The sequence below is a fragment of the Bos mutus genome, chromosome 3 (assembly GCF_027580195.1).
Source record: "Bos mutus isolate GX-2022 chromosome 3, NWIPB_WYAK_1.1, whole genome shotgun sequence".
In the NCBI taxonomy this organism is placed as follows: Eukaryota; Metazoa; Chordata; class Mammalia; order Artiodactyla; family Bovidae; genus Bos; species Bos mutus.
The window spans coordinates 111,253,794-111,273,773 of record NC_091619.1 but is presented as its reverse complement, the minus strand read 5'-3'; the positions used below and the strand labels follow the sequence as shown (position 1 = coordinate 111,273,773).

Below are 19,980 nucleotides of genomic sequence, written 5' to 3'. Positions count from 1 at the left end.
GGGGCCAGAGAGCTCACACCTGGGGGAAGCCTGAGCCAGGACCCCTGCCCCGAGGTCTGGGCCAGGGTTGGGGGGAGGTGGGGAGGAGAGGAGTGGGCTGCCAGAGGAAGAATGTATGATTTTAACCTCCTCAGATTTCGGCAAGGGCAGCCTCTTTGGCAAGGCCTGGCTCTCTGAGCTCCGGGCTGCTTCCTGGAGAGGGAAGCCTGCTCTTGCTTGCATTGGCCTCCTCTTCCTTGGCATGCAGCTAGCATTCGGCCAGGTTGGTGAGGCTGACGCAGATGGGGGTCAAGGCCTCTGTGTAGTCCGTGTCCATGATGTAGCACAGGAGCCTCACCCAAAATTCCTGGGGCGGGCAGTAAGGGGGAGCTGGGATCAGCCATCCTGGGCATTGCACAGCCTTGTGATGAGATGGTTGGCCCCCCCACCCCTGCCATTGCCACAACAGCATTGTCTCAGCCTCGCTACTCCAGAACCACACTCCGACCCGCTGACTGACTGCCTCAGCCCTGCCTGGCTCCACTGCCCAGCCTGGATCTCTGCCAATGCCATCTAAGCCACACCCACCTGACATGGCCGAGGGGGTCAGCTAGTCCTGGGCCCTTGACCGCTGTGCCCGCTGGCCTCACTCCAACCCCTGCATCCAGCACATCCTCTTTGACCAGCCCTCCCTAGAATGGCAACCCACTCCAGTATTCTTGCTTGAAGAATCCCATGGACAGAGGAGCCTGGCAGGCTGCAGTCCATGGAGTCTCAAAGATCTGGACACGACTTAGCTACTGAAACAATAACAAATGCATTACAGGTCAACAAAGCAAGGCCCAAGGCTTTTAATTAAAATTCCCACTCAGTGTCTGCCCACACTGCCCCAGCCTCTGCCTCTTGCACCAGTGAGCCCATAACCCGCAGCAGTCCGTTTCTCCTTCACTGAATCCAGGTGGTCAGAAAACAAGGATCCTCACGTAGTGCCCCACACTCACCCCCACAAAATTCTCTCATCATTCCCCAGTGCCTTCTGTGGACCTGCTAACCAGTACGGAGCAGATCCCAGAAGGCACTTATCACATGCCCCTTCTTTCACAGCCCACATTTGCTCTACCTTCCACTCTCCTCTGTCTTTTTCTTTCAAAGATTATTCAAGTGACATGATTGCAATCTGATCCCAAAGACCCTGACTGTGTGCCTGCTGGGTGCAACTATGGCTCTCCATGTGGTGGATACAGAGACCGGTGGTTGTTGCTCATTCGGGTCTGACTCTTTGTGACCCAACGGTAGCCCGCCAGGCTCCTCTGTCCATGGGATTCCCCAGGCAAGAATACTGGTGTGGGTTACCATTTTCTTCTCCAGGGGATCTTCCCAACCCAGGGATCAAAGCTGCATCTCTTATGTCTCCTGCATTAGCAGGCAGGTTCTTTACCACTTGCTCCATCTTGGAAGCCCACACTCTCTTGTAGCATTCTGTATTTCAGAAAGGTCACAGGTCAATAACTTTAGGGACACCAGACCCAGTGGCTGAGTTGCCTGATACCAGCTGTGGCCATTCTGAAACTCTGAGGAAGAAAAAAAAAAGCATGACCTTCTAGAAGATATAAAACGTCTTTCTATTCCCAAGGGAGGGGCACAGCTCTCAAGGTGCTAGCCTGCTGTTTCCCTTTTGCCTGGAAAAAATAATTTACTCTTTTCTATTTCTTCCAAACTCTGTTTCCGTATTTCTATTTGGCATCTGTTGACCAGGAGCCAAGATTTTGGGAACATAACTGGTGTGAACAGCTTGTGTTCCCAAAGCCACCTAGGGAAGGATTAAAGAGGGCTGGGGTCAGGAGCAATCCTAGCTAGTATGACCCCAGCTCCAATTAGAAACCCACATATTTGAAACTTCTATGTGTAACACAAAGAAGAAAACAAGCCAACAAAGGTGTGGACAAAATTAAAGAACAAGTGGAGAAAAAGATGCACATGGATAGAAGGGTATTTTCAGCAACAACAGTTCAGTTCAATCGCTCAGTCGTGTCCGACTCTTTGTGGCCCCATGAACCGCAGCACGCCAGGCCTCCCTGTCCATCACCAACTCCTGGAGTTTACCCAACCTCATGTCCATTGAGTCGGTGATGCCATCCAACCATCTCATCCTCTGTTGTCCCCTTCTCCTTTTGCCTTCAGTCATTCCCAGCATCAGGGTCTTTTCTAATGAGTCAGCTCTTTACATTAGGTGGCCAAAGTATTGGAGCTTCAGCTTCAGCATCAGTCCTTCCAATGAAGATTCAGGGTTGATTTCCTTTAGGATTGACTGGTTTGATCTGTAATGGATAGAACTTCATCATTTTATTGCTCAAACTGCTGATCAGGGCTCTCTCTCAGCTAAAAATGACAAGGACATTCTTCAAGCCTGACTTTTGATTCAGGGTCCTTTCACTTGTCTTTGAAATTCTTTATATTCTACTTATTCTGTCAGTGGGACCACCCTGTCCCATCCTGCAAGCTGTCCAGTCCTTGGAGAAGAGGACTCTTCTTCTCAGGACCCCTCTTGTCCACCCATCTCCTCCAACTGCCCAGACCACACCTCCCCACCCTGGGCTCCTATGCCTATATCCTCAGGGGTTTTGGCTGTGAATACCCACCCCACCAATTTTCCTTTCCCCCAAAAGGCCACCATACCTCACTACACATGTGGGTGACAGAAATATTGAGTAACAAAGTAATGTGAGTGTTTAATCACCGGGACCTGTGCACTCCTCCAAGAGTGGGTTCACAGAGCTCAGGGAGGCAGTTGGATCTGAGAGTTCCAAGGCTCTGGGACCCAACGGTGATGGTTCCAGTGAAACCCACCCCCCACCCTGCCAGGGGAGCTGCTCCCCACTGAGTCATGACTGAGGACCCCAAAGGGCTCCTCCTTTGTCAACCCATCCTGCCGAATCCACATTACCGTTGATGTGTATCGGGCAGAGAACAGAGCCTTTTCTTGTGGTGTATTTTTGTTCTGTCCAGGAGAGAAGTTGGAGGAAAGGTCAGTATATAGGTCCCAGGCTTACTCCTTACAGGACTCCCAAGAGGAAGGGAGCACAGGATAGTGAAAGATGCTGAGATGGAGTTTGAGAAACTTGGGATGGGAGGAAAAAGGATCGGGAGGTTTTAATCCTCTGTGTTAACATCTGTGTTGGGGTTTGTCAGCAATTCAGAAGCTGCTGGTGTGGAGGGAGCCCCTTGAGAGGTGCAATGGGTGCAGCTCAGGGGGATTCCTCACTAGTCATTAGTTTTCTGTGTCCAGAAGAGAGGGAGCAAAGGCCCTTCCTCAGCAGGGGTGGTGATCTGTCACTGCGTGGCAAATCACCTAAATGTAATGGCTTAAAATGACACTGTTTATTATCTCACAGTTTCTCTAGTCAGGAGTCCATGGTTCAGCGGGGTCATTCGCCTGGGGTCTCACAGGCTGCACTCAGGATGTCACCTGGGCTACAACCTTTCTGAAGCCCAGTCATCTTCCATGTGGTTGTTGCCAGAATCCAGTTCCTTTTGGTTGTAGGACTGAGGCCCTTGGCTCCCTGTGACGCAGGCAGTTTACATCACTGCTGTTTGCTTTTCAAAGACAGCATGAGAATTTCCAGTCTGCTAAGATGGAGTTGTGTGAGACATAATGTAATCATGGGAGTGAGACCATCACGGGAGGTTCCCCTCACCTTTGCCATATACTATTGGATAGTGTGTGTGTGTGTGTGTGTGTGTGCGCGTGTGCACACACGCACGCGTGTATGTTCAGTCATGTCCGACTCTTTGCAACCCTTTGAACTGTAGCCCACTAGGCTCCCTTGTCAATAGGATTTTTCAGGCAAGAACACTGGAGTGGTTGCCATTTCCCCCTCCAGGGGATCTTCCTGAACCAGGGCTCGAACACGAGTCTCCTGCATCTCTTGCCTTGCCGTCAGATTCTTTACCCACTGAGCCATCACTAGAATATGGGTCCAACCAAGTTACAGGTTCCTCCCACACTCTAGGGAAGGGGTTATGCAGGGTGGGACTCACTGGGGGTTGTCCTAGAATGGGTGACATGCCAAGTATTTTATCAATCTTACTTCCAAAGACCTTGAAGAAGAGATGGCAGAAGCAGCAACAGAGTCACATGAGGACCCATCAGACGAAACAGAGGACTTGGGGCCTCTGGAACCAGATGACAGCGGTAAGAAAACCGCCCCTCTCCCTGCACTTCTGCCTCATGTTCTCTACTAACTCCTTGAGGGTAAGCCCCAACCAAGGTCTCAGTTGTCCCCATCTATACAGTGGGCAGGAAGGTCCCACCCATGCCCCAGGTGGAGCTAGGGCTGGGCTGGTGTCAGGGAGACTGGGACACCAGGGACACCCCTGTAACAGTCATCTTGCCATCACATCGACCACCTTTGTCTCAGGTACCTTCCAGCAAGTCACAAACCTCCTCAACATCATGGAGAGCGAGTCGACCAAAACGGACACCGAAGGGGCAGGTTTTGACATGAGGAAGAGGCTGGCCTCGGTGATTATCACAGAGAAGGCCACCACCGAGCCTTCCGTGGTGATGAATGCTCTTATCCGCTGCCTGCAGGTGCCAGAGGTAGGGCCTCCTCCCCCAGGTGCTTCTCTGAGCTTGGCCACCTGCTTGCACATCCATCCACTGCTCAGCACACATTTACTGACTGTTGTCAGGGCAGGGCTAGGTGCTGGGGCCCCTGAGGACCAACTGGGCCCTGGGGTGCTCACAATTTTTCAAAGCTCCTCTGTATTCTGATTCGGTGGGTTTGGGAGTCGTCATCTTAGAGCAGGTGAGCCAAGTGACAAAGATATTGAGTAGCAGTGAAGCAGGTAGGTGTGGGGGAGCAGAGACACAGCAGACGCAGGGCAGCAGGGTGCTTGCCAGTGGGGAGGTTGTTTCGTGGGGCAGAGGGTGTTGATAGGAGTATTGGGGAATGTGCCCAAGATCACACTGGGGCTGGTACAACAGGACCAGAGCATCAGCATCCTCTGAGTGCTTGGTACAACTCAGATTTCTGGGGCCCATCGTGAGAGCTTCTGATTCAGTGGATGTATGGAGTGGAACCCAAGACTTAGCATTTTTAGCAAGTTCCCAAGTGATGTGTCTACTGGTCTGCAGAGCACACTTAGAGAGTTGCTGGATTTTAGACTATCCTTGAGCTTTTGAGGGTGGGTAGCAAAGGAGTTGTTCCTTATAGGAGTTCTTGTGTGTGTGTGTGTGTGTATTTTAGCCCCGTCACGTCACTGTCATGCAGGAAGTTTCCCTGACCGGGGACTGAACCTGGGCCTGTGTAGTGAAAGTGCTAAGTCCTAACCACTAGGCCACCAGGGCATTCCTTTTAGGAGTTCCTTCCTCCTCCTCCTGGTTTTTTTTTTTTTTTTTGGCCACTCTGAGCAGCACGTGGGAGCTTAGTTCCCCATCCAAGGATTGAACCTGGATCCTTCCATCAGAAGCTCGGAGTCTTAATCACTGGACAGCCAGGGAAGTCCCTAGGAATTCTCCATAGCAAGCTTATTTTACAGAAAGACACGTGGCAGCCGTGAGGAAGGCGTGCCAGGGTCCAGGAGCATAGGAAAGAGATTTGCAAAACAGATTTTAAAATCTAGGTTTTATTATTACTCAGGCATAGGAGACCCCGGTTCAATTCCTGGATCAAAGATCCCCTGGAAAAGGGAACGGCTACCAACTCCAGTATCCTGGCCTGGAGAATTCCATGGACAGAGGAGGCTGGCAGGCTAGAGTCCACAGGGTCACGAAGAGTCAGACAGGACTTAGCAACTTTCACTTTCATAGTGAGCCCAACAGCTCAGGAGAGGATAATCTTGAAAAACTAGTCTGTTACGCACAGATCCCCAGAGACAGGGGTGTGCCATGCCATGCAGTCCCACAGGAAAGCACCAGCTTGGGCAGGAGGCAGAGGGACCATGGGGGAAATGTGTGCAGGTGTGGCTTCTCTAGGGGAGAAGCCCTAGATTAGCTAGTCAGCTCCGGGGTGTTGGGACTCCCTGAGTGGTCTGGTCCCTGGCCCCAGGGTGATTAGAGCAGGTGTTGCTTTATTGACTATGCCAAAGCCTTTGACTGTGTGGATCACAATAAACTGGAAAATTCTGAAAGAGATGGGAATACCAGACCACCTGCCTTGCCTCTTGAGAAACCTGTACGCAGATCAGGAAGCAACAGTTAGAAGTGGACATGGAACAACAGACTGGTTCTAAATAGGAAAAGGAGTATGTCAAGGCTGTATATTGTCACCCTGCTTATTTAACTTATATGCAGAGTACATTATGAGAAACGCTGGGCTGGACAAAACACAAGCTGGAATCAAGATTGCTGGGAGAAATATCAATAACCTCAGATATGCAGATGACACCACCCTTATGGCAGAAAGTGAAGAGGAACTAAAAGCCTCTTGATGAAAGTGAAAGAGGAGAGTGAAAAAGTTGGCTTAAAGCTCAACATTCAGAAAATGAAGATCATGGCATCTGGTCCCATCACTTCATGGGAAATAGATGGAGAAACAGTGGAAACAGTGTCAGACTTTATTTTTCTGGGCTCCAAAACCTGCAGATGGTGACTGCAGCCATGAAATTAAAAGACGCTTACTCCTTGGAAGAAAAGTTATGACTAACCTAGACAGCATATTAAAAAGCAGAGACATTACTTTGTCAACAAAGGTCCATCTAGTCAAGGCTATGGTTTTTCCAGTGATTATGTATGGATGTGAGAGTTGGACTGTGAAGAAGGCTGAGCGCCAAAGAATTCATGCTTTTGAACTGTGGTGTTGGAGAAGACTCTTGAGAGTCCCTTGGACTGCAAGGAGATCCAACCAGTCCATTCTGAAAGAGATCAGCCCTGGGATTTCTTTGGAAGGAATGATGCTAAAGCTGAAACTGCAGTACTTTGGCCACCTCATGTGAAGAGTTGACTCATTGGAAAAGACTCTGATGCTGGGAGGGATTGGGAGCAGGAGGAGAAGGGGACGACAGAGGATGAGATGGCTGGATGGCATCACTGACTCAATGGACGTGAGTCTGAGTGAACTCCAGGAGTTGGTGATGGACAGGGAGGCCTGGCGTGCTGCGATTCATGGGGTCACAAAGAGTCGGACACGACTGAGCAACTGAACTGATAGTGGTCCAGTGCTTCCCAAATGAGGCTCCATGGAGAGAAGCATCCACCTTTCTTTCTTGGTGGTGTACCATCCCTGGTTGAATGAGAGTCATTGTCAAATCTGACTCTCCAGGAGTGATCAGGTTGCAAAACCTATTTGTCAAATCCCATCCTCATTCGGGTCACTTAAAATGGTGACCAGAGCTATGTAGGAAGCAAAATAGAGCATGTTGTCTTGAACTTTGCAAGAGGGTCAGTGCCAAGTCTGTGGAGGACCCTGTATGCTGACCGTTTGACCCCTGTCTTGCTGAGTAGCGAGGACAGATGCAGGCCATGGGGGCAGGGCCAGTTGGATGAGTCTGATGGGGGAGGGGAGAGGGGTGTGAGACAGGCTGGAGGTGGGGGCAGAGCTGGGGCGGTTTGAGGATCATGGGTTCATCGACCAGCTGGAGTGTTAATCATACGGCATCCAATTTCAGTGTATGGATTCCCCGCCTCAAGCCAATCTGCTGACACCAGCTGGGGGTGGGGGTCCTACAGTTTTACTCAATTCTGACAATGTCTGCCTGGAGATAGTGTCAGATTCCATGGGTTAAGGGCTCAGTCCCATTAAGGTAGCATTAGTGGTAAAGAACCTGCCCACCAATGCAGGAGACATAAGAGACATAGGTTCAGTCCCTGGGTTGGGAAGATCCCCTGGAGGAGGGCATGGCAACCCACTCCAGTATTCTTGCCTGGAGAATCCCATGGACAGAGGGGCCTGGCGGGCTATATATAGTCCATAGGGTCACAAAGAGTTGGACACAACTGAAGTGACTCAGCATGCACGCATGCACCCATAAGACCACCCCAGCCTGGCCCGTGCTTCAGATACCAGTGGTAAGTTTGGCCAGTTGGCTATAGACTGGAGGTTCCCATGACCCCCTCCTCAAGTTTAATGAATTTGCTAGAAGGGCTCACAAAATCCAGAGAAATCTTTTAGTTACCAGTTTCTTATAACTCAGGACCAGATAGATGGAAGAGATGCATAGGGTAAGGGTATGGGAAAGGGCATGAAGTTTCCATGTCCTCTCTGGGCCTCCCGTCCCCTCTAAATCTCTGTGTGTTCACCAGTCTAAAGCTCTCTGAACCCTGTCATTTTGGATTTTTATGGAGGCTTCACTATCTAGGCATGGTTGATCAAATCACTAGCCATTGGCAATTGATTCAACTTCCAGCCCCACTCTCCTCCTGGGGGTCCGAGTGGTTGGGACTGAAAGTGCTAGTGCTCTAGTCAGATGATGGGTTCTCCTGCCAACCATTCCCCAGCCTTCAAGTGAAAGGGAAAGTCGCTCAGTCTTGTCTGCCTCTTTGCAACCCTGTGGACTACAGTCCACGGAATTCTCCTGGCCAGAATACCGAAGTGGGTAGCCATTCACTTCTCCAGGGGATCCTCCCAGCCAGCCCAGGGATCGAGCCCAGGTCTCCCACATGGCAGGCGGATTCTTTACCAGGAGCCACCAGGGAAACCCTCCCCATCCTTAGGTGTGGACCAAAAATCATCTCAATAATACAACAAAAAAAGACATCTTTGTCACTCTCATTGCTTAGGAAATTCCAAGGATTTCAGGCTTCTGTGCTTGGGTGAAGACCAAACACACGTCTTATTATAAATCACAGTCTCCTAGGTATTAGGGGGAGGGCCAGCAGGAGGGAGACCGCAGTGGATCTGTGGGCTCCCAGGCCCCACTGCCTGGTCCTGGACCTCCCCACCCGCCACACTTGTTCCCCAGATTTCCACTCAGCGCAAAGTCAACATCTACAACATCCTCCAGGAGATCATCCAGCAGGAGGGAGAGCTGGAGGAGCGCTGTGTCCAGAGGCTGGTCACCATCGCCTCCAAGGAGATGAGGGACATGTTGGAGGTAGTGGATGTCCTGCCCCCGCCCGCCTGGCCGCCACCCCAGGGGGCTGGGCTCTGGTGGGCGAGGCATGGGAGGCCCGAGGCCCTTGTCCGGTTATCTCACGGGAACAACAGTAGGCTGAGGGGGCCCATGGGACCCCAGCAGGGCTGGAGTAGGTGAGGGGCAGGAATGCTGGTGAAGCCACGTATTCTCCCGTGCCCTGCAGATGGAGGGCTACATGAGGGCAGAGGTGGCCAGCGACACCCTGGTGGCCCTGTCCCGAAACCACTTCAGCTTGGTCATGTACGAGCTGCAGCACCATCTCAAACCCCTCAACCTCACGGAAGAATTTGTCATCGTCACCCTGGCCAAGCTGGCCAACGGCAATGGTAGGGCTCGTGGGGACTGGGCCCCGGCATCTGCCCGTCTGGCCACCCCTGTGCCTCTGCCCTGGTCCCTGCCCCCACGCCCTCCCATTTCTCCCTCTTCTTGCCTTCCTCTGGCGTTCCTCCGTTTCACTTCTGGTGTCTCTCCCTCCCTCTCAGCTGCTGAGATCCCCTCCCCGTGCCTCCCATCCTGTGTCTTTTCTCCTGCCCGCCCTTCTCTCACACACCTCTCTTTCCTCGCCCCCCACCTCTGGCCCCGTTCTCTCCCTCGCTCCCTCCCCTTTTCCCTTTTCAGTCTGCGCACACGTACTGAGCATCCGCTCCACGCAGATCTTGTGGGGCAGTGGGCCGCGGATGAGTGAGGCACTGGGAACCAGTACACGAGAAAACGGAGTGTCACAATGGGAGAGGGCACGCGGCTGTCCTCCTCCTAACCGCCATCTCACTCAGTGTCTGGGTCATCATTCTAGAATGTTTCAGTTCAGTTCAGTCACTCAGTCATGTCCGACTCTTTGTGACCCCATGAATCGCAGCACGCCAAGCCTCCCTGTCCATCGCCATCTCCCAGAGTTCACCCAAACTCATGTCCATCGAGTCAGTGATGCCATCCAGCCATCTCATCCTCTGTCGTCCCCTTCTCCTCCTGCCCCCAATCCCTCCCAGCATCAGTCTTTTCCAGTGAGTCAACTCTTCACATGAGGTGGCCAAAGTACTGCAGTTTCAGCTTTAGCATCATTCCTTCCAAAGAAATCCCAGGGCTGATCTCCTTCAGAATGGACTGGTTGGGTCTCCTTGCAGTCCAAGGGACTCTCAAGAGTCTTCTCCAACACCACACTTCAAAAGCATCAATTCTTCGGCACTGAGCTTTCTTCAGAGTCCAACTCTCACATCCATACATGACCACAGGAAAAACCATAGCCTTAACTAGACGAACCTTTGTTGGCAAAGTAATGACTCTGCTTTTCAATATGCTATCTGGGTTGGTCATAACTTTCCTTCAAAGGAGTAAGCGTCTTTTAATTTCATGGCTGCAGTCACCATCTGCAGTGATTTTGGAGCCCCCAAAAATAGTCTGACACTGTGTCCAGTGTTTCCCCATCTATTTCCCATGAAGTGATGGGACCAGATGCCATGATCTTAGTTTTCTGAATGTTGAGCTTTAAGCCAACTTTTTCACTCTCCTCTTTCACTTTCATCAAGAGGCTTTTGAGTTCCTCTTCACTCTCTGCCATAAGGGTGGTGTCATTGGCATATCTGAGATTATTGATATGTTTAGGAGACAACAAGGAGTGGCGGCTTGGGAGGCCCACGCCCTGCCTCCTCTCTGTTCCCTGGGGCCCCAGGAAGAGCAGGGCTCTTCCTTCTTTTCCTCCGCCCCTCCCCTTCCCCCATCACCTATCCCCGCCCCTCCCCCATCTCCCCTCCCTCACCTCCCTTTTCCTCCCCATTTTCCTCTTCCCTCCTTCTCTCCTCCCCCCTTCTCCCCTCCCCCCATCTCCCCTCCCCTTCACCTGCTCCCAGCTCACACTTCTTACCTCGCCTGACTCCTACCATCTCCTGTGGCCCAGCCCATGCAAAGGGGCTCCCTGGCCTTGTTCTGGGCACTCACTGGAAGTGTGGGTGGTGGTGGTGTCCTTTCTGCTGACCCTTCTCCTCCAACTCCTGAGACCTCTGCCCACACCTCGCAGTGTTTGAGTTCATGCCATACATGGGCATCACCCTGGCCACCATGTTCACCATGCTGAGGCTCGCCAATGAAGCCAAGATGCGCCAGGTGATCTGTGGTGGTAAGTGTCCCACCTGGGCCTGCAGGTCTGCCCTGATCAGGGTGCGGAAGGAAGGCAGTGGTAGACAGGTAGAGACGAAAGGGCAGTGGGAATTGCAGGAGAGGGAGACCAGGGAAATGGTCCCAGCTTGGGCTTGACCTGGGCCATGTATATCTGATCACCTTGCCCCAGGTTTTAATTATGTCATGGTTTTGTGAGCCCCAATCCCCAGTACCTGAGAAAAGTAGGACAAAACGCGTTTACCACTCTTTGCTTTGGAGTCCCCAGGATCTGAGTGAAAAGTCTTCTTCCAGGTCTCACCCTTGACCTTGCCACATGAACCTCAGGGCTGGGGGCCCAGTCACACCTGTGTGCTCCACCCCTCAGGGGAGTCTTTCACCATCAGTCAAGGAGGGGCTTCATGCAGGACAAAACAGGGAGCTGGGAGGGGGGTTGGAAAGGCAGACAGACAGGGACGCAGGAGATTTTTCAAGCAGCATCTTTGACCGTCTCAGTAACCTGCTGGTTATGGAAGTGTGAGGGCTCCTCCTGAGGAGGCAGCCCTGGAAGGCTTTGTTCTGCGTCCTGCCCCCTGGGGCTCACTGCACGTCCCCCAGCAGCCATGGAGACCTTCTGCGAGACGGTGCAGTTTTACCTGAGGCACCTGGAGGACAGCGTGTACCCCGTGATGACTGAGGACCAGTTTGCGGTGAAGCTGTTCCCCATGTATCGCTACTTCGTGACGGTGTGGCTGCGGAACAACAACCCGGAGGTGAGACAGGCCCTGCTGGGTGGGGGTGGGAGCCCGTGGTCCTCGGGTCATCGCTCTCCAGCCTGTGCAGCTGGTGGAGTTGAGACACCATGGGGTCCAAGGAGGTGGAGACCTGATTAATGGCAGAGTGATGGGGGCCCTGGAGGTGTCTTGATAAAGGTCCCTGGAGTTGCTGGACCAGGGTCCCTGTTACACGTGTGCCGGGCCCTCTCCAAGCGGTTCACTTGTAGGAGCCACTTCCACACCAACTCTGGGCCACAGGACTGTTTTACAAATGAGGAAACGCAGACACAGAGAGGTTGAATACCTGTCCAAGGCTACCTGAGTGACAGATTAGGACTTGGGGGACAGGCTTCACACTTGCGGGGCCTGGGGGAGGCCTGGACTCTACTCCAAGGTCCCCTCTGTCACCTGTCCTTGATTTGAGGCTGGGGCTGATGTCACAGGGGGTCCTGGCTGAGGCGTCTAGAGACCCGGCTCCTGTGCTAGGTGAAGCTGGGGGTCATCAAGTCCCTGAAGCCCATGCTGAGCCTCCTCCTGCCCAATGATGACCTGCGGGAGCAGGTGTACGACTACATCCCCCTGCTGCTGGCGGAGTACCAGGGCAGCCTGGAGGCGCTCTTCATCACGCAGGTGAGGGGCCTGGGCTGGGGGCTCCGGGTATTTAGGGCTCCTGAGTGTCCCATGGGGTGTCGTCCGGGTGGGAGATGGAGCCACGGGACCTGGCACTTGTCCGATTTCCGAGAAACAGATGCTGCTGTTCCACGTATGTTAGTCACTCAGTCACGTCTGACTCTTTGCAACCCTGTGGACTGTATCCCACCAGGATTCTCTGTCCATGGGACTTCCCAGGCAAGAATACTGGAGTGGGTTGCCTGTTCCTTCTCAAGGGGATCTTCCCGGACCAGAAATCAAAGCCAGGTCTTTCATGTTGCAGGCAGATTCTTTACTCTCTGAGCCACCAGGGAAGCCAGGCAGAAAGGATGATACCTCAAAGGGTTCTGGGACCCACAGTGAGGTCACAACTTTCATATCGGTTTCCTAAGGCTGTTGTAACAAAGAACCAGGAGGCAGGTGGCTTAAAACAACAGAAATGTGTTCTGTCATGGTCCTGGAGGCCGGCACTCTGAAATCAAGGTGTTGGCAGTCTGTACTCCTGCAGGTTCTAGGGGAGAATCTTGCCCTTCCAGCTTCTGGTGGCCCACGCACTGCATCACTCCAGTGTCCTCCTCCGTCGTCACATGGCCATCTCTGTGTCTCTCTCTCTGTGTCTTCTCTTCTCATAAGGACAGCGGTGCTTGGATCTAAGGGGTTGTCAGGGTGATCTCATCTTGAAAGCCCTAACTAATTACGTCTGCAAAGACCCTATTTCCAAGTGACCTCACATTCTGAGGTTCTGGGTGGACATGGATTCTCGGGGGGAACACCATTCAACCTCTTACCAGCCTTGAACGTGTGCGAGATGGAGTTTTTGCAAGATTCTGAGCTGAGTTGTGACCTGGGCTGGTGTATATTGTGAAGGGGGTCACTCATTCACAGATGAGGCGAGACCGTTCGCCTCGTGAAAGCTGGGAACAGAAATGAACGTGCCAGATTTGGGGAGCCACCAGCAGATCTTCTGTCTAAAAGTTGGAATGCACCTCCCGGTGACTAGAAAAGAGAGGGAAAGAAGGCCTTGAACGCCCACGCTCAGTGGCCTAGAGCAGCCCTGCCGAGCTGAAGTGTCCACCGCAATCCTCAGAGGCGGCTGGAAACAGAGTCGGACTCAGGGGTCTGGGCGGAGCTTGAGAAGTGGCCTCTCTGCCCAACTCCCAGGGGATACTGATACCTTCAGAGGAGGGAGAAAGTCAAGGAGCAAAGGTCTGGCGAGTGACCTGAGTCGGTCGAAGGTCACCTGCCACCGTTTCCCGCCCGCGACAGGTCTTGAGGCAGATCCTGGAAATGTCCGTCATCACCAACAGCCCCGTCCCGCAGATGCAGCTCCACACCATCTTCACGGAGCTCCACGTCCAGGTGAGCCCCAGGGCCGCGCGGGGCGGGGCCTTCTCCGGGGCGGGTCAGAGGAGGCTGGGGACGGTCAGGGAGGCGGGCTGGGGGCGGGTCAGGGAGGCGGACTGGGGGCGGGTCAGGGAGGCGGACTGGGGGCGGGTCAGGGAGGCGGGCTGGGGCGGGTCAGGGGAGGTGCGCTGGGGCGGGTCAGGGGAGGCGGACTCAGGGCGGGTCAGGGGAGGCGGGCTGGGGGCGGGTCAGGGAGGTGCGCTGGGGCGGGTCAGGGGGGCGGACTCAGGGCGGGTCAGGGAGGCGGGCTGGGGAGGGTCAGGGAGGCGCGCTGGCGGCGGGTCAGGGAGGCGGGCTGGGGGCGGGTCAGGGAGGCGGGCTGGGGGCGGGTCAGGGGAGGTGCGCTGGGGCGGGTCAGGGGAGGCGGACTCAGGGCGGGTCAGGGAGGCGGGCTGGGGCGGGTCAGGGGAGGCGGGCTGGGGGCGGGTCAGGGGAGGCGGGCTGGGGGCGGGTCAGGGGCGGGCTGGGGCGGGTCAGGGAGGCGGGCTGGGGGCGGGTCAGGGGAGGCGCGCTGGGGGCGGGTCAGGGGAGGCGCGCTGGCGGCGGGTCAGGGGAGGCGGGCTGGCGGCGGGTCAGGGGAGGTGCGCTGGGGCGGGTCAGGGGAGGCGCGCTGGCGGCGGGTCAGGGGAGGCGGGCTGGGGGCGGGTCAGGGGAGGTGCGCTGGGGCGGGTCAGGGGAGGCGGACTCGGGGCGGGTCAGGGGAGGCGGGTTGGGGGAGGGTCAGGGGAGGTGCGCTGGGGGCGGGTCAGGGGAGGCGTGCTGGGGGCGGGTGGTGTGCCGACCAGAGCTCCGGGTGGCAGGGTGGCGGTGGGGCCCACGTCCCGATGCCAAAGGCCTCCTGCCTCCTGCCGGGGGCGAGGCACAGGTGGGGCTCCTGCTCGTGTGCCCCTCTGCGGGGCTTACCTCTCCATCCCCTGCCCGCCCCGCCCTAGGTGTGCTCCAGGGCCCCCGCCCAGCAGCAGTACAGCAGCCAGAACCTGATGGAGATCGTGCACTGCTTCATAGCCCTTGGTGAGGCGTCCCCGGGCCCCCGGGAGCCCTCGGGAGTGCCGGCCCCCTCTGAGCGCCGGGTCCCGGGGCTGCCTTGTAGCGCTGCTGCTCTTGACTCGGGGCACGACTAAAGACGTCCTTCCCCCCAACCCCCTGCAGCCCGCTCCTACCCCAAGGAGCTGATGAAGTTCTTCCTCAGCCAGATGGAGATGAGCAAGGAGGCCGTCCGCGTGGGGACCCTGGCCCTGATCAGGGCAGTGGTGAGCGCAGATGGTGAGCACTCACGCCGCAGGAAGACGGGGCAGGAGCTAGGGTGGCAGGTGTCACTCATATCTGGCCTTTTTTTTTTTTCTTAAACTTTTGGCCGCACCCTGCGGCGGCATGTGGGATCTTAGTGCCCTGCCCGGGGATCGAACCCGTAACCCCTGCGTTGGAAGCACAGAGTCTTAAGCACTGGACTTCCAGGGAAGTCCCTGGATCATTTCCTCTCTTACAGACCCTGCTGGGTGGGCCACAGAGTCAGGGCTCTCCGTAGCTTCATGTTTCCTATCCTTGAACCTACACCGGCCTGTGTCCCACCCTCCACACCCTCGTCCCTCTCCTTCAACCCTGAACCCCAGCTTCTACCTGAGCCTGAATTTCAAACTGTTTGCCCCAATCCTAGTATAACTCCCAAAGCTAAATGAAAGGCTGCAGATAAAGCCTAGATACACAGTATAGATGTAGCCCTAAAGCACCATTGACCCAGAGTCAAAACTTAGTCTGAAACCCTGCTTCCGAATCCCTAAGCCCAAACCCTAAACCTGGCCTTGCTATCCACAGGGAATCACGGTTCCCAAGAGCACCGGCTCAGAGCATCCGCTTGAATTTGAATAAGGTGCCCTCTGCTGGCAGCATTTGTTTTTGCATGATTTGAGAACCACACGCGCTGTGCTCAGTTGCTTCAGTCCTGTCCCATTGTTTGCCAGGCGACGGACTGTAGCCCGCCAGGCTCCTCTGTCCATGGGATTCTCCAGGCAAGAATACTGGAGTGGGTTGCCATTTCCTCCTCCAGGGAATCTTCCTGACCCAGGGATCAAATCCACATCTCTAATGTCTCCTGCATTGGCAGGCGAGTTTTTTTCCACTAGCACCACCTTGAAAGCCCTGAGAAGTGCATGGTTGGCTTCAGTTCAGCCTTTCAGCTGCATATCCTTGTGCAGTACACAAACTGAGCAACTGTATGTGAAAGACCTTCTCCTGACAGTAAACCCATCTCTTACAGAAATGAAAATTTAAGCAACAGTGAAAGTGAAAGTTGCTCAGTCGTGTCTGAGTCTTTGTGACCCCACGAACTGCACAGTCCTTGGAATTCTCCAGGCCCCAATACTGGTGTGCCACAGTGAGACTCCTTTTTACCTATCTGATGGGCAGAGATGATAATGACTAGAGTTGGCCTACCCATTTTTCTGCAGAAGGGCAGATAGCAAAAATATTTTCAGCTTTGCAGACCACACAGTCTGTGACAATTATGCAAATTGGCCATTGTAGAGCAGAAGCAGTTATAACTTCAGAGCATGGCTGTGTTCCAATAAAGCTGTGTCTACAAACACAGACTTTGGGCTGGAATTAAACTTAGGGCTAGACTTTGCTAGTCCCTGGTCTAGAATACAAGAAACAAGCCACCGATACTTCCTTGTCAGGGGTGTAAACTGATAAACCATTTTGGATGCTCACTTGGATAGGGCCCAAAACACGGGCTCAAAATCTAACATTTTATCAGCTGCCTGAAGAAATTAATTGCCCAAAGGCAATTGGATAAAGATGTTCCTTATAACACTGTGCATAGAAGCAAAACATTAAAAACAATCTACAGGTTTTTCTACAAGAAATTTGTGGACTTAGTGATAGTATAGCCTTATGTGGGCTTCCCAGGTAGCACTAGTGGTAAAGAACCTGCCTGCCAATGCAGGAGACGGAAGAGATGCAAGTTCAGTCCCTGGGCTGGGAAGGTTCCTGGAGGAGGGCATGGCAACCCACTCCACTATTCTTGCCTGGAGAATCCCCATGGACAGATAAGCCTCGAGGGCTACAGTCCACTGGGTCGCAGAGAGTTGGAAATGACTGATGCAACTTCACATACAGGCATGCATAGCCACATATGGAATATTATACCATCTTTTTCATGGAAAAGCCGCTCTTTGTATATTAAGTATAGCAGTACAGTGTGGGACAGTTATATATAGCATGACCTCGGTTCAGTTCAGTTCCGTTCAGTCACTCAGTCATGTCCAACTCTTTGTGACCCCATGAACTGCAGCATGCCAGGCCTCCTTGTCCATGACCAACTCCTGGAAGTTACCCAAACTCATGTCCGTTGAGTCGGTGATGCCATCCAACCATCTCATCCTCTGTCATCCCCTTCTTCTGCCCCCAATCCCTCCCAGCATCAGAGTCTTTTCAGGTGAGTCTGCTCTTCGAATCAGGTGGCCAAAGTATTGAAGTTTCAGCTTCAACATCAGTCCTTCCAATGAACACCCAGGACTGATCTCCTTTAGAATGGACTGGTTGGATCTCCTTGCAGTCCAAGGGACTCTCGAGAGTCTTCTCCATCACCACGGTTCAAAAGCATCAATTCTTTGGCGCTCAGCTTTCTTCACAGTCCAACTCTCACATCTATACATGACCACTGGAAAAACCGTAGCCTTGACTAGACGGACCTTTGTTGACAAAGTAATGTCTCTGCTTTTGAATATGCTGTCTAGGTTGGTCATAACTTCCCTTCCAAGGAGTAAGCGTCTTTTAATTTCATGGCTGCAATCACCATCTGCAGTGATTTTGGAGCCCCCAAAAATAAAGTCAACCACTGTTTCCAGTGTTTCCCCATCTATTTCCCATAAAGTGTTGGGACCGGATGCCATGATCTTGTTTTCTGAATGTTGAGCTTTAAGCCAACTTTTTCACTCTCCTCTTTCACTTTCATCAAGAGGCTCTTCAGTTCTTCTTCACTTTCTGCCATAAGGGTGGTGTCATCTGCATATCTGAGGTTATTGATATTTCTCCCGACAATCTTGATTCCAGCTTGTGCTTCTTCCAGCCCAGTGTTTCTCGTGATGTACTCTGCATATAAGTTAAATAAGCAGGGTGACAATATATAGCATTAACTTACTCCTTTTCCTATTTGGAACCAGTCTGTTGTTCCATGTCAAATTATAACTATTGCTTCCTGACCTGCATACAGGTTTCTCAAGAGGCAGGTCAGATGGTCTGGTATTCCCATCTCTTGAAGAATTTTCCACAGTTTATTGTAATCCACACAGTCAAAGGCTTTGGCATAGTCAATAAAGCAGAAATAGATATTTTTCTGGAACTCTTTTGCTTTTTCGATGACCCATCAGATGTTGGCAATTTGATCTCTGGTTCCTCTGCCTTTTCTAAAACCAGCTTGAATATCTGAAAGTTCACTGTTCACGTATTGCTGAAGCCTGGCTTGGAGAATTTTGAGAATTACTTTACTAGCGTGTGAGATGAGTGCAATTGTGTGGTAGTTTGAGCATTCTTTGGCATTGCTTTTCTTTGGGATTGAAATGAAGACTGACCTTTTCCAGTCCTGTGGCCACTGCTGAGTTTTCCAAATTTGCTGGCATATTGAGTGCAGCACTTTCAAAGCATCATCTTCCAGGATTTGAAATAGCTCAACTGGAATTCCATCACCTCCACCTCCATGACCTCGGTCATGTGAAAGAAATCTAGGTGCTCATTTATGCATAAATGAGTTTAGAAGGATACACCTAAACTGTGAAGACTGGTTGTCTTTTATTTTAATTTCTCAGTGAACACAGACTTTTTATAATCAGAAAAAAAGGTTTCCATTTTAGAGATGAAAAACTCTTAAGTGTAACATCGTCCCTTGGTGCCTGAATTCCCGCCATCTTCCACCCTGACCTCCTTTCCTCTTATTCCTCCTCCTGCAGTGATGTCTAGTAACACCTAGACTTGAGTGTAACAACACTCTGAGTGCCTGACTGTGCTTCTGTCCAGGCCAACCTCTCAAGAGCCTTCTCCAGGCTCTTTCTCACCTCCCTGATCTTCCCCATCAGCCTTCCCTCCAGCACACACAGAGCACTCTTGCACACCAGGCCCTGTGTGTTTTAACTTGTGTCACTGCTCACAGAGATTTGGTGAGGGACGTGCTCTCAGGGTCTACCTTTTATAGGGAAGGAAGCTGAGGCTCAGAGGGGCTGAGTAAGTCCCCGAGGTCACACAGCTGGGATGCGGTGGGGCCAGAGACTGAGCGTAGCAGCCTGGCCCCAGAGCCCCGGCCTCCGCAGCTGGGCGCCATGGTCTCCGTGTGTCCACTGTGTGTCTGGCCCTGTGTGTCCCACTAAGGGAACCACCAAGCTCTTAGGAGGAGACCCTGCCCTCAAGGAGAGTCCACTAGTTTCCAAAGAAACCCACACGATGCAAAGGCCAAGGGAGTGAGGCATGAAGACGACGGCCCCTGGGCTGCAGGGCGGGCACTGAGAGCACCGGGTGGCTTCTGAGGGTAGCGGCCCTGAGCTTGTAGGGGGTCAGAGGCTCTCAGGAGGCATGGCATGGACGAGTCCCCGGACCCCTGTTTCCCATGGAAGGTGGCAGGTGAGGCCTCACCACTTCTGGGTATCTCCTCAGAGCCCAGCCCTGAGGCCAGTGGACCTCCAGATGGGTTTCTCTCTTTCAGAGCCCAAAATGAACATCAGAACCATCTACCTGGCCGTCCGGGTGGTCAAGAACACACTCTCTGACACCCGGTCCAAGGTAACAGGGTGGAGGGACCCAGAAAGGGGGTGTGTGCTGGGCCTCTGCGGGGCAAGTGGAGGGAAGTCAGGGCGCCTTCTTCATCAGCTGCAGCCTGCTTGCCCACCCCTCCCCTCCAGCTCTGTGTGTGGAAGTGGGGCTGCCTTCTCAAGGAAGGCCCTTTGATCGAAAACCTACCTTCCCAGCCAGTCCTGAGTGGGGCTAGAGAAGAAAGTCTCCTCGAAGCTGTGGCCCTCCCTCC

At 53.3% G+C, this 19,980-nt stretch overlaps 1 protein-coding gene across 1 annotated transcript in view; it reads left to right on the top strand.

Moving 5' to 3' along the window:
• Positions 1 to 1,198: 1,198 nt before the first annotated feature.
• Positions 1,199 to 19,980, top strand: part of MROH2A (maestro heat like repeat family member 2A) — a 56,134-nt gene continuing 37,352 nt past the window's right edge. Inside the window, exons 1-12 of the mRNA XM_070362546.1 lie at positions 1,199 to 1,229; positions 4,076 to 4,171; positions 4,398 to 4,579; positions 8,881 to 9,012; positions 9,218 to 9,380; positions 11,066 to 11,161; positions 11,761 to 11,915; positions 12,405 to 12,548; positions 13,836 to 13,928; positions 14,906 to 14,984; positions 15,123 to 15,236; positions 19,663 to 19,739. Of these exons, the coding sequence (XP_070218647.1) occupies positions 1,199 to 1,229; positions 4,076 to 4,171; positions 4,398 to 4,579; positions 8,881 to 9,012; positions 9,218 to 9,380; positions 11,066 to 11,161; positions 11,761 to 11,915; positions 12,405 to 12,548; positions 13,836 to 13,928; positions 14,906 to 14,984; positions 15,123 to 15,236; positions 19,663 to 19,739 (1,362 nt within the window). The remainder of the gene's footprint in view (positions 1,230 to 4,075; positions 4,172 to 4,397; positions 4,580 to 8,880; positions 9,013 to 9,217; positions 9,381 to 11,065; positions 11,162 to 11,760; positions 11,916 to 12,404; positions 12,549 to 13,835; positions 13,929 to 14,905; positions 14,985 to 15,122; positions 15,237 to 19,662; positions 19,740 to 19,980) is intronic.